Source organism: Argopecten irradians, chromosome 1 (assembly GCF_041381155.1).
Source record: "Argopecten irradians isolate NY chromosome 1, Ai_NY, whole genome shotgun sequence".
Taxonomy (NCBI): Eukaryota; Metazoa; Mollusca; class Bivalvia; order Pectinida; family Pectinidae; genus Argopecten; species Argopecten irradians.
In genome coordinates this window covers 12732484-12751648 of record NC_091134.1, presented here as the reverse complement: position 1 = coordinate 12751648, position 19165 = coordinate 12732484, and the positions used below count along the sequence as shown (strand labels likewise).

Sequence of the window (19165 nt, the reverse complement as noted above, 5' to 3'; positions counted from 1 at the left end):
TCTCTCAAAACACGAATCTCGCACAGCATACACGCAACACACCGCGTACATGGGAAGCCGTCCTTACATGACCATAGCTGTTAATAGGACGTTATTTAATCAATCATCATCATCAATCATCATTTCAAAATTTAATCTCCTCCGAAAATCATAGATGAATGACAGCGAACAAAACAGTGAAAGTCCGTTTCAAAGAATATAGAAATAATGAAATACGTAAGAGAACGAAATAACGTTTTCTAATGTTATTTAAGAATACTGACCCTTAAACCTTTAATTCTTATTTCATTAGCATACAATTACTCCATAAATACCTTCTTTTGTGTAGGCTTATAAATCTATTTTTTCTACAGATGTTTAAGAAGTTTGCGTCTCATGATATAGGATGTGGTTACGGAGGAGGTCTGACTCCAGCTGAAGTGTTTGAGGTAAGTTTATAATATGGAATTTGTTTCTAACATTCCCTACTATCACCAATAATTTCATGGAACATAGAACTGATGACGCCCATTGCGCTTTCATCATCATTAGAGCAGAAGCTTCGGATATTTTTTTTTTGTTATTTCTTGTTTCCTAGGATTCTGGGTTAGTGGTGATTACGAATGCCGATCTTGAGACAACGCCTAGAGAGAATACCGGATGTGGCGGAAAGAGGCGCGGCAAACGCTCTATAGGTAAATCGACATTTATTTCCATCGGGATATTGTAAATATTGATTGAGTTTTTCTTCCATGTTTTGTTTCTAAATATTCAATTGTTAATTCTTCGTCGCAAACCCAGGAATCATCGCTGTATTGAAGACTCCTGGGTATCCGATTCTTAATGGTCCCTGACGTTTGAAATATTTTTCATTTTATACATAAAATCCATAATAAAAAAAAATGTACTTGTTTCATTAAAGTTCGCGGCAGTTACATTGATAATGTCGCAGTTGCAAATGTAAATTAACATTTTGTTCAAATAATCATACATACCAATAGTTTTAATTGTTTTCACCAGTTGTAAATATATAAGTTAATCTTAAAAAAATCTTTTTTTTATTTGTCTACAATATCCACACATATATCTTTTTATATATATATATACCATATATGTACCATGTAGATGAGTACGAGACTCTCCACACACACCCCTGCTGTGTTGCTGGTGACATGTTTGGTAGGGACGGGGTGACAGAGGAGGAATGCTATACGGAAGGAAAGGCCGTATACCTCGCTACCAATAACACTAGCTGTTCAAAGATCTTCTTCAAATGCTGCAACATCTACAGACCCATAGAGATAACGGACATGTACGATTACGGTAAGTGTTTATGGGTACGTCAAACAAAGTAAGTGTATTAAAGTACAAAAATGGACATGTATGAATAAGGTAAGTGCATTAAAATCCTTCAAAACGGACATGTATGATTAAAGGAAGTTTAATTAAAACAAAAAAGATGGTAATGGCAAGAATGTTATAGATTCATTTAAAGTGTTATAAAGACATTTTTGATTTTTTAATGTTTATATGTCAAGTAAGATTTCACAACTATTGTAAAAGAAAGTTACAGTACAATGATGGGAGATATAAATACTAGAAAACTTGACCGATTAGAGTGTAATATCATGTTATGTTAAATTATCAAATAAAACAATGACAGGCAACCTATTCCTGTCAAACAAAACAAAAAGCAATAATTCAATTTCAAGTTTTATTCAAAGAAATAAAACAAATGGATGCGTTTGAAATTTTATTTTCGCGTATTGTCTCCCTTAGGTCGTCGTATAGCACGTCGAGGTACCATCAAATATACTTTCCGTGACGTCGTTGTTGACCTTGAAAACGCACAAGTAAGATCATATTTCCCGGAGTCATGGATGTTTGAGGATGATGATTATCTAGAGTAAGTACACTTTAAGTACTAGTAAAAATAAAATGTTCAATGCTATTTTCATTTTTCAATATGATGTAAAGCAGACGACACGGAGCGCTCATTGTTGTCATTTGCATGCATCGGAAGACATACTGCTAAAATTGTATAAGTTGTCCTTTTTCATTAAAAACAAATATTGCTTAATATATGTAAAACGCTCTCAAACATGTCAAGGGAAAACTACCATAGCCGCCCTGCAAATGGAGATATTTCTTTTTCACAAAATTCTTCCCTCAGAAAGCATCTTATATAGCTGATCATCCATAATATGATTAAATCAATTAATTATACAAACATACTAATATATGCAGTGAAAACGGACGCCTTGAGAAGAACTTTGCTGTACCAGATTCGATCACGACCCACATCATACAAGCGTTAACATTATCTGATGATTATGGGATGTGCATCTCGAGACCAGAGCGCGTGCAGGTATTCCGCACGTTCTTCGTAGATCTCGAGTTCCCATACAGCATTGTACGTCTCGAACAAGCCGAGGTCAGGGCGACAATCTATAATTACTCGCCGGATATGTTACCAGTAAGTTCAGGAAGAGTTATCTCTCTTTTGTTAATTCTAAAAGGATTCTCTCTCTATTGTGGATATTAAACATTGGTTCTTTCTCTACTTGAAACTGATAACATTCTGTCATAAATATGATGTGGCAATTGATAAACTCAAGCTGTAAGGATAAGACATTTTATTTCGAAATTGGATGCAAATGATAAGTAAAAAATGAGAAAATCTGAAACAGGAAAATATAAAAACCTGAATATGTTACCATTATTAATGGATACAATGGAAATAAACTGTAGAATGAACATTTCAATAAAACATATTAAATCTGATAAAATGTGGTTTTGCAGTGTTATGTATACATCGTTACTCCTGAAGAGTTATGTACTCCAAGATCCGACGATAACTACATAAAGGTCGAAGTTCATCCTAATAGCCCTGAACCAATCAAATTCCCGATAGTACCACTCAAAGCCGGCGAGTTCGAGTTCGAAGTTAGAGTGTATTCCATCAATGGTACAAACGATGTTGTTAGGAAGACGGTGTACGTCATCGTAAGTAACTTTACGAAATTATTTTCATTGTTTTTTGCTTGTAAAAAGAACCTTATTTTCATTCTTAAATTATTTCATTAAGCTAAATTTTCATTAAGTATGATATACATTAACTGTTTCAGTGGCGTAATTAAATATGGGATACATTTTAAAGATTTTGTAATAAATAGAAAGAATTTTTCCTGGTGGATTTGGGAGTTAAAATTATCTGCTCGAATATCATCGGTTTGAAACAAGTTTTCATATCAGCTAAATAACAAAAAGTAAAATATTTGTATATTTTCTATTTTCATTTCCTCCATGAAATTGTTATAGCCGATGATGCACTTTTCATTAATTTCATCAATTCACGTCAGTTACATTTTCATCTTCTTCATAAGATTTATCAACGTTAAATATGAAACAATATATATATATATATATATATATCATATCAGACAAATAACACATTTATACAATTTTATTCCTAAGAAAATGAAAAACAAACTTTGGTTTTTTATTCCAAGAATGAAGGACGAGAGGAGATGAAAACGGTTTCTTTTTGGTTGGATCCGCAAGCACACAGGGATATGGTCGGCAGTACGGGGGATCTGACCGTCAACAGTACGTATTGACTAAAGTACATTTTGTATTCTTCATTTTAATTATCAAACCATAATAACTAAAATGCAGTTTATCATTCCATCATTTGCTTACCAATTCAAAATTTTGATCTAACGTCTTATTTCAACCGAAATAATAAAGATGAGTTTCGTCTAAGGTAATCAATTCGGCAGATCCTAAAACTATCATCGGGTCCCTTGAATACAATGGAAATAGATTACTCAATCTATTATTTCTTTGTTTTATACCCCTCTTGTTTGCTCTTATTTTGTTCTTCTAATAATGATACAATTTGGTTGGTTTATAATAACACTAAATATGCGGCGCTTAATGTATTTCTAATCAATCTTCACAAAAACTTCCTGGCACCAATTTATGTTTATAGTTACACACGTATACTACTTCTGTTGTAGTCATGTACCCTTCACCATACCTGGAGATCCAGGAAGCCACTGTGGACCTGACGCTCCCAGAGAAAGCCATTCCAGGGACCGGGATGTGCAAAGTCTCAGCGATGGGTTAGTCTTTGTAATACTGTAAATATATATACTTTAACAGTAACCGTTTAACTTTTTTTGTGACAGCAACCCTTTGCTAAAGTATGAAAGCTGATCAGGAAATTGAATTTACGTCTCCTAACGGTTCGATCACTCTCATAATTATTAAATATTATTTCTACCATATTTCCATATGACCGGTTATTTTTTGCGGACCAAAATGAGGAAAAAAACATCTTTAGCGGTTTTTAATTTTCTTGATATGGATTTAACAGTATATATGGTTCAACCATTTTACAATATTTCGCGGAAATATCCGGCCATTACGGTATTATTATTTTTGTTTAATTGTTATTCTGAAATACCGCAAAAAGTCTATATTCAAAATATGTTTATCATCAGGGAACATCATGGACGCTACCGTACCAGTGGTGCTAGAAGGAGCGAATGTTTTGCTCGACAAGGTCCCTCATGGCTGTGGCGAGCAGACGATGATACTTCTAGCCCCAGTGGTGTACACTATGCGATACCTACAGAGGACTGGGCAGCTGACCGAAACCCTGGAGGATAGAGGACGCAGTAGGCTTAGACTAGGTATTACAATCCTTGAACCAGTATGGTCTTTATTATCGAATTCTCACTCATAGTATATATATAGTTAGATATCACTTTTGGTTTTTTGACAGTCAACATGTGTATTCTCTATATGGCTACAAGTGTATATCAGCTGTGGACGGTATTTCGTTACAATGTACATATCAGTTGAGTTATTATCACTTGTTAAACTGTTTCTTAGATTAGAAATTAATATTTAAAAAAAACGTCACTAGAACGTTACCCTTTATTTGATGCTGTCGCGTCCTCAATGGCGAGAAGATTTTTAACGTTATCGGGTTGATGTTTGTTCCTTCAATTCATTGTAAAAAAGGAGAAATCTACTTTTGTATGCTGATTCGTTATTAATCTCTTTTCATATAAAATAATTTTAAGGATAAAGATAAAGAACACATAGTAATAACTGTGATTGATTCAGGTTATCAGAGGGAAATGACGTTTCGAAAGAGTGATGGGTCATTTGCTGTCTGGGCACATCGGCCTTCCAGTACATGGTATGTACAAATGTTAAAATCTTACCCTTATAATCTAAAAATACTGTCTGCCATTTAATCTATTATCGTTATTATAACTTAACATGTATTGGAAATATATTAAAGATGCTCCACCGCTGACAAATAGTATTTTTTCACTATCAAAAACAGCAGCAGACGATTTAGTAATGTACTTCAGTTACAAAAGTTACTTACTTTACACCATTACCACCGTTGAAAAGTTTGAGCTTCTTATTTTACTTAAAGTTAAAAATATCAAAAATAATTAATTGACATATATATAGACGATTAATCACCAATTATTGTTCAAATGATGAGTATCATTCATACCCTGTCGGCGGTGGAGCATCTTTAACTGTATGTAAGCTTATCTGAAATCAGCGATTTAGTGGAATGTATTCATAAAACCTATTTTTCATGGAATTCCGGTACTTTGCTCGAATAATCAAGATTTGTATTATTCCCCGATAGTTCTGGTTCTATGTGAAGCTTTTAAAATCTGTCTACGCCGTACTTTTTCAGGCTTACAGCATTCGTGGTGAAGGTTTTAAGTGAGGCAGCCGAATTCATCGACGTCGACTCTGAGGTTATATGTTCTGGCATGCGCTGGCTGTTCAGAAACCAACGAGGGGACGGGGCCTTCATGGAGATATTTCCTCTCTTTCACAAAGAAATGATGGTCAGTCAGATTTTCTATTTAGCCCCAATCTACACTCCACATTAACCCTAATTTGGGGCCGCGATGGCCGTGTGGTTAAGATGTCTCGACATATTACCACAAGCCCTCCCCTTTGTGTTGCTAATTCGAATCCCATGTTGGGCACTTGCCAGGTACTGACCGCTGGTCGGTGGTTTTTCTTCGTGTACTTCGGCTGTCCTCCACCAATAAACCTGGCACGTCCTTAAGTGACCCTGGCTATTAATAGGACGTTTAACGTACAAAACCCAAAACCCTAGTTGCGATTTGGTTTGCAAAATGTCTGACAGATAGTTCAATACTTTTGCTCTCGATAGAAGAAAAAAAAACTTGTAATCAGATTAGACATTGGTTAACCAAGAAAACCTCAACTCTATGAATGAATGTCCTATTTGTGTACATGTAAAACATGCTATAATCCATTGGCTTGTGTATCATATGACAGAAACGGTGACCATTATAAACGAATACGTTTTCCATAAATGCGCAAATTGCAGACTTGACAAATTAAAAGCGGTTTTAATACTAATTGTCTCTTTGTTCGTTGAATACATTTCCGTTTGTTACGGGATATCTGTGTTTTGTCTTTTATTCCTCTTTTAATACAAGTCTTTCTTTCCATATTGTGCATTTTCATTTATATTGGATCTACCAAAAACGTAGTATGTTCTGAACGTCTTTGAATCTATATTTCAGGGTGGTATGAATGGTGAGATTTCCATGACAGCATACGTGTTGGTTACACTCTTGGAGGCACGCTGTAGGCCAGTCGTGAGTTGACTTCATATATATTCCATAGTGTCGTTATTAGATTTCCAAACAGTCATGTAATTACGCTCCACATATATTGCCAATAATCAAAGCACGCGACGCCCAGTGAACTTTTTTTATTGCTGGTGAAATCAATTACAACCACTGAGCGCGTGGACGTGATCAATCAATTAACATTACACAAGAGTCGAGATCTGATCCAATTATTCCCTGGACATTCCAATTGTTTTACAATGAGAATGAATGATGTCAAAAATACAACACGATTTTATGCATGTAATTCGTTTTGGTGATAGTTCACTGTCCCCAAACATTTTTTTCTTTGTTCTAGTTCTGTTTACCACTTCAATTTCTCGCATGTAATATATATCGCGTTTTCAATATTTTCACGGTGATCACGAATACGTAAATTCGCGATCAAATGCTCTTAACGACAATCGTATAAATTTGCGTATCATTTCAAATCCTCGCAACATTACGCAAAAATGTAAATTTCACGAAAATAAAGTGGATCACAGTGCTATGTTTTCAATACACAGACTAAATAAAAGCCAAATAAAAGGTAAGATATTAATAAGTGACTCAAAATGACGTCATACTTTACACCATTTTGTGTGATTAATTCCACTTTAATTTTAAAAACCCGACGTGACTATACCGATCATTTCATGATTTACGTTATGACCACAGTGGAAGTCGTTTAGAAAAGTTTTTACATCTACAATTGAATCACAATATTTACATATTTACAAGATGCGGAGCAGAACACCACCCTCGCTCTACTAGCCAATGCAGCTCATGCACTCAACTGACAGGTTCTTGTGTAAGCATAACATATAGATTGTATAGGAAGTGGAACAGAACTACAGTACGTAGATGTTTGCATATACTTCATTGACCAGACGTACCCTCTTACCTAATTGCAATATTGTAGCTCAAAAGACTTTTAGAAGATAATGATGTCCGTTCGAAAGGTATAATAGGCAGGGTACGTATATTCGTTCTACCTCATGTACTGACCACCTACGCTTCATTGGTATAATTATAATAATTATAATATACCATTCTATCATTTACAGGATGCGGAAGAGAACATTGTACTTGCTCTACAATACCTAGAGGCAAACTTAGACTTCATTGACCAGACGTACCCTCTTGCCCTGACCACCTACGCGTTAGTCCTCGGAAACAGTCCTAGGAAAATGGACGCTATTCATTATCTAAAATCGCTCTCGATGGAAGTCAACAATGTGGAAGGTGGACAAGGTGGGATTAATGAATACCAGATAAATACTTGGGTCAATTACTGTAAACAAATGTATTTTCGTATTTACAATATTTCGCGTCTTCGTTCTTTTTAATATGTACGATTACATAAATTCGCAATTTAAGACTCCAGGTCATCGAAAGTTATTTGTATAAGTATCTTTTTTAAGAACCAATGTAAATGAATAGAATGTCCCAAACATTTGAATTTGTAGTCGAGCTCGCTCGCAAAATTACGCGATTTTTTATCTCGCGAAAACTAATGGACATACAGTATGCTGTAATTGTTAGGATTAATATTTATTATTTTTGTTTTACATTTAGTTATTATGTTTGAGATGATGTGTAAGAAAATTTACTTCATTTTGCTATCTCAGGTAAAACATTATCTCAAAAAGGCCAGGATATACGGTTTTAGCGTATGAGATAAAACAATTGAATTCCCGCTGTGTCGATTCCGTACCGCTCTAAAATATGGGGGCGAAGGCTTTTACACTTTTGAAAGCTATTGTTCATAAGTTGTTAAATATTGCTGTGTATATTTTAACAATTTTACTGGGTACTAAATATATCAGTGGCTATATCTATTATATCTTATGTAGAAAAAACGTGGGAAATGTACGTTTTCATTTCTTCTTACGACTACACCCACTTAAATTCTACAATATGTGGCACTAGGGCAAATTATAATATAAACATTGGTTTCTGTTTAAGGCTTACGGTATTGGTCTGTGATCGATTTCATGGGAGAAGTTCCTCCCTGGATGTCACATGACCCGTCTGCTATGGACGTGGAGATAACGGCATATGCCGTGCTTTCACTTCTGGCCGTGAATGACGTAGGATACGTCAAGAACGTCGTCGAATGGCTCCTAACTCAGAAAACGTCAACCGGAGCCTTCAAATCTACGCAGGTAAAACACAATTAACATTTCTGAGATTGTCTGGCTTAATTCTTTCCCTGTAATGTTTAATGCAGGTGTAATTGTAATCAAACAATTATGGCATTATATAGCGAGCCTTCTGCTTAATATTACATAGCACTTGCGACAAGATAAGATAATATATAATTGCAAAAGTAACTAATTTAGCAGATTTCAGGAGTGTAATTGTATTTTATATACGTAATCATCGTTAAATTACAGAAAATCTTAATGAATACCCGAAGACACCTGTTACATTTTTATCCTAATGTCACAATGATATGCAATTATAATTTTGGTATCATTAGATTCGTAAGTTCATAATTCATACTCTATTATTATGATCAACATAGGATACTGTGGTTGGTCTCCATGCGCTTTCCGAGTACAATGTTAGATCTTACGCTCTGAAGATAGACCTTCACACCAAGATCAAGGTCTCGAGCAATGACGAAATCGAACACGATATCGTTCTCTCTGATGATGACGTCACTGTCCAAAAAGCGGTGCATGACGTGAGTATTCTATATCAATCTTTATCATATTGGACGTATTAATGTTTAACAGTTATCTCCATCAACCCGTGATCTCAAAATATATTGACAATTGTTAAGTAGCGTGGTTCGATTTTTATTAGCTTCGTGCGAGAATCTTGTTTTTTTTTAATTTCCATAACATAAAATTTATATAAACTAATTTACGTTAAAACTAATCCCGGCCCAAGACCATGGAAAAGTTTCAAGTATAAAACTGACTTACGTATTAGTTAAACAAAACAAAAACAAAATAACTTCAATTCTTACATGGAGCTGATAAATTGATACTAATGTTGCATTAACACTTAATGTTTTTGCTAGTAATTTACTAATTTTCATCTACTGTTGTAGATACCCGTTGAGGGTAAGCTAAAGGTGACCACGGAGGGTACAGGGGTCGGGCGGATGGAGGTGGAGGTCCGATATAACGTTAACACAACAGAGGACGAGCGATGTAAATTTACTATCGACGTCTACGACTCCGAAGTGGAATTCAACTACTTCCAAAGCAAGGGACTCGCTACAGAGTAGGTATATAGTTTCTAAGGGGTTATGAGAACATGCATACTTAAATAACTAATTTGTATTTCTTTTTTGTTAATATGATCATTGTATTTGTGAACATTTTTTCTGAATCGTCACTGTGTTACATTAAATGTACATTGGTACATTCTTTCTTAGTTTGGTGCTTAAAAGAATTTACTTGATTAAAATATACATGGTTTGACAAAATTGCCAAAAAATATACAAAACCGACGGTGCTTGAATACCAGCCAGGAAACAACACAAAAAATTGTTCATTCTATGCAGTATTATGTCTTTTTACATGAGAATTTTATTGAAACAATTTTGTACATCTCTTTACTTGGTTTTCGATAATGTATCAAAATTACTCTCATCGGGCCCTTATTCTTCCATTGCATCCAATTTAGATTTATTACAATTAGTAAATATAAAATTAATAGAACAGTCCTTTAAATCGAAAATCTTTAACATTAGATTTCGGCTTTCTTTTCCAGTATGAATTGTGATGCTTGTGGACACTGTGAACAAGAGTACGATGAGGATTTCGAGGACGTCCTAGACAAGTACAACAAAGTCGAAATAGATCCCAGGATAGGAGTGGATCATCCCAGACAGAGTTCTAGAACCAAGCGGTCCCCGGATGTGATGAGGATGCATGGGGCCAGTAAAGAGCAAACCTGTTTGGAGATATGTGTGAGGTTAGTCTTGCGATGTGACGACTGCCAAAAATAAACATATGAAGGTTACTTGATAGTCCATGAATCTGATATTAAAGAAGTCAAATATGATATCGTTTTACATATTTGTCTTCGAATTATGAAGATATGTTATCGTTATGATAATACTTAAACGCTTATCGAATATTTAATGGCCACAACATAATTACACATACTTACTAGCAGAAAGTTATTATATCGATATTGACCAAACTACTGCTACATTTTACTTTTATTCCTTTGACAATTTACCTGTCATTACAATACTTTTCAGTTATACCGGGTATAAGGTGTTAGATATGCCCGTGGTAGATATTGGATTACCAACGGGATATAATGTCGAAAAAGGCGACCTGGAAATGGTAAGTAAAATATTATATTTCAAAAAATTAAAAAAAAACTGATCCTCTTACATTTGTAAACAAACATGAAGAATGTAACATGAAAACAAGAAGAGCTAATTGTAATATGTGACCAATTCAGCACTCCCCAATGCAAGCACCACTACAGTTGTACCATTGAGTTCAGTATCCTTCAAAACATTTATACGCCAATTTGCAATGCAATCGCAGGATATTTAAATGTCGACCAATCGGCCAATTAGAATCCTCTAGTTTGATGCAAGGCATAAAAAGTGCCACCATTGTGTTTGGCATCTCTCACAACATATTGAACTATTGGATCTTAATTGAGTGTTATTTCACAACAGGATTTCTGAATAGTTTTTACATCTATTTTATTTTTGCAAGCAAAAATCTACACCTTTTCACAAGTATAATGGAATATCTTAAATTAAATTAATTTAATTTAAGACGATTTATATTTATATATATATATAACTACAAAATATAATGAGGAATGTATATATTAAATTCGTTAACAAATCCAGTAGAAGCCCCCATTCTGTCACGCCACGGCATCCTCTAATCATGACGTCATGTTATAGCTTCCTAACGTCATGTAATTTTATGCATCATGTCATCAAAATGGATTTCATGGCAGTATAGCCACAAAAAATCGTTCCAGATATGACAACATCACAAGATGGCATACGTAATAAATGTGCTACCACATGACATGACTTGTTATACAATCGTTTTACCTATATATACAGTTTATTATTCAGATAACGATAATATTCAAGGAAAGCTTGTCCACTGGAACCTTTTTTAGAACCCTAATGTAAATAATTTTGTGTAATTTTGTCCCCTTTGTTTTCATTTATAATTGCAGATATAATATCCTTTGTATAATTTAATATAAACATATGTATATAATCCATTCCAGCTGCTCGAGAAGGGAGTCATGGATAGCTATGAACTTTCCAAAAGATCCGTGATGTTTTATCTAGATTCCGTACGTATTCTAAAACTATTTGTTTTAACAAAGGTATCATACAAATATATTAGAACATAAAAAAATGACAACGAATTCAATATAATTTTGTTGCGGTCTATTGAAAATGTGGGAATCGTAAACTTTCCATAAACATACCGGTTTTACCTTATTACAGGAGGTTTCAGCTTTGTAGATTTCAGCTTTTAGTTTTTTAGGTTTCACCTTTTTAAGCTTCATCTTCAAGCATCCGTATTAGAGAACAACCTTTCTTATATATTTAAAACATGGTGCGGCATTAACCATTCATTGATGAATTTCAGATTCCTGCAACGGATGAAACCTGTTTCAAATTTAGAGTAGTCCGCGAATTTGAGGTTGAAAATTTGCAAGCTGCGAAGATTGAAGTTTATGATTATTACAAAACAGGTAAGAGTTTCTAATTGGGTACCGCTTGATTTTGATATGATAATATCATTTAAAGCAATAAAATTGTTTTTTCAATACCAAGATAATGGATACAAATCCAGAATTCAAAAGCAATACGAAACAGAAATGCCAACCATGAATGCAATCTTTTAAAATATCTTTAAAGTTATGTTAGAGGACAGTGTACACAAAGAAGTAATTTCATGATTCTACATCAAAATTTATCGCGCACCTGAAAACGATTTGCCAGAGTAAAATCGTTTCAATTTTAAATCAAACACTTTTTTTAGAGGAAAGATGTACCAAATTCTACAGTTTGAAATATGATGTAGCCAATCTGGATATTTTCTGTAGTACCAGTAAAAGGGAAAACTGCCATTGTGTTGAAGGTTAGTGCTGTATAAATTGTTATTATATGTAAATGTTTAAATCAACCATCCAAGATCATCATGATTTTGTGTTTTGATCAATATGTGTTTTACACGCGAATCAAATCGTAAAATAATACCTACTTATCGTTGTACCAGATATTCAATTGTCGATCTTTTCGACTGTTAGATTGTTTACATTATAACTTTGTTAGGATTACACATGAGGCAGACACTAACCTATTCCTTCACATCATATATTGGATAATTTGTTTTCAAAATTCGAAATGAAACGAATATAGGAGGAAGAGAGTTTTGCCTCCATTTTAGTACCACCTGTCTTCATGCTTATAAAATTAGTAACTATTAGAAATAAGTAACATTTCATTGTTCTAAAAGCTATACATATAATAACGAGATAATGCTGGTCTTTGTGTCTGTATTAGGAAAATGCGCGGAGAGTTGGGATACTAAGATACGATATGGTCGTGTGTCCAAGGTCATTTCTGCGTTCTACCGCAAAATTTGCTCTGAGTTTGATTTTGGTAAGTTTGTGTTTGCCATGTTCGTACCACATGGATCATGTGTTGTTATTCATTTTTTTATATCATTTGAAATTATTGAAAATGTTCTTCTATTTCACTTTTGAAAAAATTTCTTTAATGTGATCAATACTAATTATCTTACTTAGTAACACTTTAATTGCAAGATTTTATAATAAAATTGATATATATATTATAGCATAACACGTGTTACACGAAATATCTACACAATAGAAAAAAAACACACTGTCCTATTTTGTTAACACAAAATGTAACTGTCTCTCTCTACATGTACCTTCATCATGCAATTAAAATGTTTTCGCTCAAAATGCTGACAAAATCGTCAAATCATGAATGTTTAATTAGTGTAAGCTAAACTGCAAAAGTATTATCTATTTTTATTTTATTTTTTATGCATATTTTCACACCGAAATGATTCTACTCGAATTAGGAGCACTTTCCTATTTGAGTATCATTAAATGATGAATTCTTTTCGATGAAGTATCAATGTGATTGTCTTTCACAAATGAGTCGATATACAACCTATTAGTGTTTTTACATGCTCTATGGTGTATTTGAATAACAATGTATAATTGATTTCATTAAAATATTTGTTATTTCAGCGCTACGTATAGAAGTCACAAACATTGTACAAAAAGGCAACCATATGGTAATCTCGGCTGTTATCAAAGCTGTTACAAAAGCAGGTAAACTGCGCTATAAACTATGCCAATTACTTAAACTATCGGCAATTTTTTATTCTTGATCTTAAACATTGCATGATCCTAGGCGATATGTATACGAATCATATCATAATTTGATTGATGTTCATTGAGGACTCCGAGGTAGCATACAAAAAGGTGATATTACTACATTTCCCTTTGCCTAGTGATAGCAAACCGTCCCAATGACTCCTTGTTTAAGCAATAAGCATGCGCATTTATGTGTCCCTTTAAAGGCAACATTTCATTATCTCAACCTCATAATGGAACATTTAATTAATGAAGCCTCACAAGAGAAGCAAATTACAGACTTTGAGTTCAGAATTCTTGAACTCATAATTAAAGTTAAATAGGATGGTTTCGAACTGATGTTTAAACTGTTTTTTGCTAGTAGTTAAACTATTGCAAACCAAACGTTCAAAACAATACTGAAACAATTGTTTTGTTTACAGGCGCCGAGGATTTAGCTGTTAATGACGAAATTGAGTTCTGGATGAACATTCGATGTAATCTATTACTGCAAGTTGACCATAACTATATTATATATGGGATGAATGGTATTCCATACGTAGATCAGTATGGAGCTAATCGGTAAGTGCTCGTGCATTGTCGGTTACTTTTGTATGAAAACAATTACGAAGCGTAATTGAACAATTTTAGGGGTTATGGAATAAATTATTTGAACACAATGCGACGTTTGGGCAATTACCTCTTTTCTTGGGTGTTTTCCAGTCTTGTTACGACGTGTCCCATCCCGTTCCTTTTTCATTTCATATCGATACTGGATGTGTTTCTATTTTCTTATTCGATATTTTTGTGCACATATATAATTCTTCGTTAGCGTTCTCATAGGCTTTGGATATTTAAAACTCGGTTATTAGATAAAGAAACTCGTATTGTCTTGAAATATATATAAAAAATATCGTCATATACATGCTATCATAAGCTTATTTTAGAATTGTCAGTATCCTTTTTCGTTACCTAAACGTTAACGTTGATAGTATCGTTCCAATTTTTTAACTTTTGAAAATGGGAATACACCCGTATAAATTTGTATCAAATATTAGATATTACCTTCATGTAAATAATACATCATTTCAAGATGCTTGCAGTGGTAGATACAAAATTGATATGTCTTTCCTTCACATTTATAAACCAATTCTTCGTGGTATTTGCGTAAGTGTCACTAGACATTACAGGTTTGATGATATGATTTTTCTTATCGTTTTAGATACCGGTACTTCCTACAGGGTAATACTGTTATATTGAAGGACTACACTCTCAGACGTTACAGTACTAACACCAAGCTGGAGCAGTGGCGGAGGAGCTTCCGGCGGATGGAAAACTACATACACCGCTGGGGCTGCTAAGGGAGATCACTCCAATTAACTGAATATGAAAAGGGAAATAACTATAAAAACAAACAAATTATACAAAGCTACAAAAGTAGAAAGCGGGAAATAACTGCACCCATTGTAAGGGCTGCAAGGGCTGTTATTTTCATTGATAAGAAGGCCAATATGTTCAATAGAAACTATTGTTAAAGATCTTCCACCGCTGACAAATGATATTTTTTCACTATCAAAAACACGAGCAGACGATTTAGTATTTTTCTTCAGTTACAAAAGTTACTTACTTTACGACATTACCACCATTGAAAAGTTTGAGCTTCTAATTTTACTTCAAGTTCAAGTTACAAAAAATAATTAATTGCATCCAAAAAAATCCGTGGCACTATATCCTATATGGAATTAAGTACTGATTGCACATGCGCTAAGGGCAAAATAAATTATTTTATATTAATTTTTGTGTTAATTAGACATATATATATATACACGATTAAACACCAATTATTGTTCAAGTGATTAATATCATTTATGCTCTGTCGGCGGTGGAGCATCTTTAACGTTCAGAATACTTTTAATATTATAACATAATTTTAAATTATACATACATGTATGAAATGCTAGGGCGATTATGAATGCGACCTCTCAATGTTGATTTTCAAACTAGCAGGTTCTGTTTCTCGGTACCTGCTTGCCGTGTGTCTATTACTGGTAGTGTACACAATACCTTTGCATTGAATGTAATGGAAGGCATTATTTTGATACGATATGATATAATTTAACATTCAAGACGAATCAAATGAATAGTGTATTAAATATATGGTGGGAACTCTTCTGGATACTTTTTGAAAATCTGTTTTGTTTTGATACTAAATGTTATCTGATGTAGGGATTTTGGCAAGCTTAGATTAAAATGAACAAATTATGGTAATACATGTATAACCTCCTATATTATGTAATTTTAATTTTGAGAGTTGATAATTGTATGACGGGTTACTAAAAAAACTCCTTACACAGAATGTGATTTTGAATAGCGGCGAGATTAAACGAACTTTGGGTCATGAAACATGTAATTATGTACATAATTTATCAAATATTCTTTCTCGTTGTAATGCCATCATGAGAAAAAAATAGTTTATTGATGAAACTTTCAGATGATCGTTTTTGATTGTATTAATTTAGGAGATACCGCATCTTCTAACGCTTTATTAATGCCCTTTAATTGATGTTCATTTACATGTATGTAATTTGCTGTTGCATTATTAAATCTGTTCAAGCAAAAATAAACCTTGCCCTATCATAATTAACGTTTGCTTTCTGATAACTAAATGAGAGGCAACATGAGTTGTTCCCTAGCTATGATTTAGAGCATTCGTTTGATTACTCATTCAGAGCCAATAAGATTATTAATAATTTCCAGTGAAATTCTGCCATACGTTCAAAATCGATAGTCTCGTATCTGAATAGCAAAGGTAGCCGAGCATTTATCGTAAAATCAATATGTTGGAATTACAAAATACACAGCTAAGTCATTTGCATGGTAGTCGAAAATGAGTATAACAATCAAATGGTTACTTTCTTTTATCAACGACAAATTATTTGATTAGTTTCAAAATTTTAGTCCTCTGAATCCCCGACGAGTTCGTAAAGCAGCGAAACAGCTGTAAGGCTTTAGAAATGTTTGATGTTTTGTACAGTATGTTTTGTGCTTTATCTGCATGCTGCATATGTGACATGATTTACATACTGATGCGGCAATTTTAAAGTAATCGCTCACCAATACATATATGCATATAAATATTAGAAACAGTATCCATGTAAGTCTGATTTGTTAACATCCGTCTCATTTACATTTCCGGAATGTGGTACACTAAACTTCCGGTTAGGTATATAAGCCGCATACTTATCATTGTACTGCATCTTATGCACGTAAACCTTCGCATAATTTGGATTGCCTGTGTAGGGTACAAGTATAGTGCAAAGTATGTATAACATAAGAATGTGTAAAATTGATACTGTGAAGTAAATGTATAAGCAAATGAAAGATATTAACCGAAATGAATTTCACTTCAAATTGGATACGTTGTATTTCTCGATTTGGATATGCTTTAATATATATTAGCGTTTCCTGCTTCATTCTCATGTTGATAATAAATGACCTAACTGATGGCGATTTATAATCTCTGCAAAGAAGACGCATACAATCTTCAAGTTTCTTTAATATTTCTTCAATCTTCGAAATAAATCATAATTGTCCCACATTGGCCCACCTTTTCCATCAATGTAAGACAATAGCAACGGCTCCCCTCATTGCATCAAATGTTGTTTTCCTCCGTATATCTACGTGTCATTACTAATATGGTACCTTTGCTATTTGGCCTTGGCTGTAGATCATATCAGCCAATTTGACGGAAATAAATACAATAAATACACTTCAGAACATATATCTTTAATTTTATATCTTATCTATCTTTTCATACTCTGCCTTACCTAGTGTTATGTTATTGGATGTGAAATCGACAACATGATAATTCCGTGATAGTTTCCATCATCGCTAAGATCTTATGACTTTGCAGATGTGCTCTCCGGTTTACTTACCAACTATCATCAATGTATTTAAGCATTATTCTCAATATCTTTTGAGGTTATGAAGTCAAAGACAAAAAACGGAAGGACATACGTAATAGACGCGAAGCGTGTATGAAAAAGAATGTCGGTCCGTTTATCGTCTTCGACTTCATAACTCAAAAAGATATTTAAAACAATGCTTATAATTTAATTCAGATAACTCAGTCAGGTACTAATTAGGCATAAATTTCCTTATTTTTTCTTGCTTATTCAATAAAACATATTGAGTTGTGGCGCATTGATATCTTATCCAATAATTCAGTTTCTAAAATGATTGTGCCGCTTTTAAAATTTCCCGCGAAAACGTTTTTTATTTCATGATACGTGACGTACAATTCTTTCGGTCTATGAAATAATAACCTCAAATATCTAACCAATAGAAATGAGTGTAACATATGAAATTAAATTATATGTCTATATACACGGATACATATATCTGATTAGGATTATCGTTGTCATAAAGTGCAAAAACGATATTTGGTTAGACATGTTTAGACACCTTTATTTCGAACAGCGATTGTTTTATTGATTGATGGGTTAATTTAAATCGTAAACAGATGAAATATATCCTTAAAATCACTTAGTCAAAAAACTATTTGCATATAATAAACTTTGCTTGATGGTTAAAATAACGTTTCATTGTGTTCATTTTGATAATCATTAACTAATGATTTTTTTCCCGAGATTTTTCATATTCAATTCAAATACCGTACAAAAAGTTCAAGCAGCAAACCCTAAATTGAGCATAGATATCGCACCTATGATATTGCCCTACAATCATGAAGATTCTATGTAAACAAACAATTGTGCAGATATGTCAAGTTGAACTCTTTTATCATGTCCGACGAATAGTACACTTTGATATAAACAGATGCGATAGTTTAACCGATAAATTTGCAGCATACTTGTATGTATCAATATAGGAAATCTACATAGGGAATCTACATCATGTCAGTAACTGATGTTGACAAGATAAAGCTGTTTATGTACAGTGTATTCACCTTCGCAGATCAACATATCAGGGTGGTTATCCCATCGGATGTAAAGATAGTTCTATATCTCCCACTTGACAGTACTTGATAACCTAATAACAAGGTCTAAAGGTTCTACAGAACAGAGGTCATATAGATATAATAATTAAATTCAATTGTTTGGAATGTTATATAG

At 33.6% G+C, this 19165-nt stretch overlaps 1 protein-coding gene across 1 annotated transcript in view; it reads left to right on the top strand.

Moving 5' to 3' along the window:
• The window catches only part of LOC138318012 (complement C3-like), a 28186-nt gene extending 10374 nt beyond the window's left edge, over positions 1-17812 (top strand). Inside the window, 25 exon segments of the mRNA XM_069260033.1 lie at positions 354-428; positions 578-674; positions 1105-1302; positions 1759-1885; positions 2227-2455; positions 2782-2985; positions 3492-3588; positions 4002-4106; positions 4488-4679; positions 5119-5194; positions 5717-5873; positions 6588-6662; positions 7742-7928; positions 8643-8842; positions 9205-9366; positions 9739-9914; positions 10407-10610; positions 10903-10990; positions 11916-11984; positions 12287-12392; positions 12683-12781; positions 13207-13305; positions 13926-14009; positions 14477-14615; positions 15256-17812. Of these exon segments, the coding sequence (XP_069116134.1) occupies positions 354-428; positions 578-674; positions 1105-1302; positions 1759-1885; positions 2227-2455; positions 2782-2985; positions 3492-3588; positions 4002-4106; positions 4488-4679; positions 5119-5194; positions 5717-5873; positions 6588-6662; positions 7742-7928; positions 8643-8842; positions 9205-9366; positions 9739-9914; positions 10407-10610; positions 10903-10990; positions 11916-11984; positions 12287-12392; positions 12683-12781; positions 13207-13305; positions 13926-14009; positions 14477-14615; positions 15256-15394 (3384 nt within the window). The 3' untranslated portion in view covers positions 15395-17812.
• The last annotated feature ends 1353 nt before the right edge of the window (positions 17813-19165 follow it).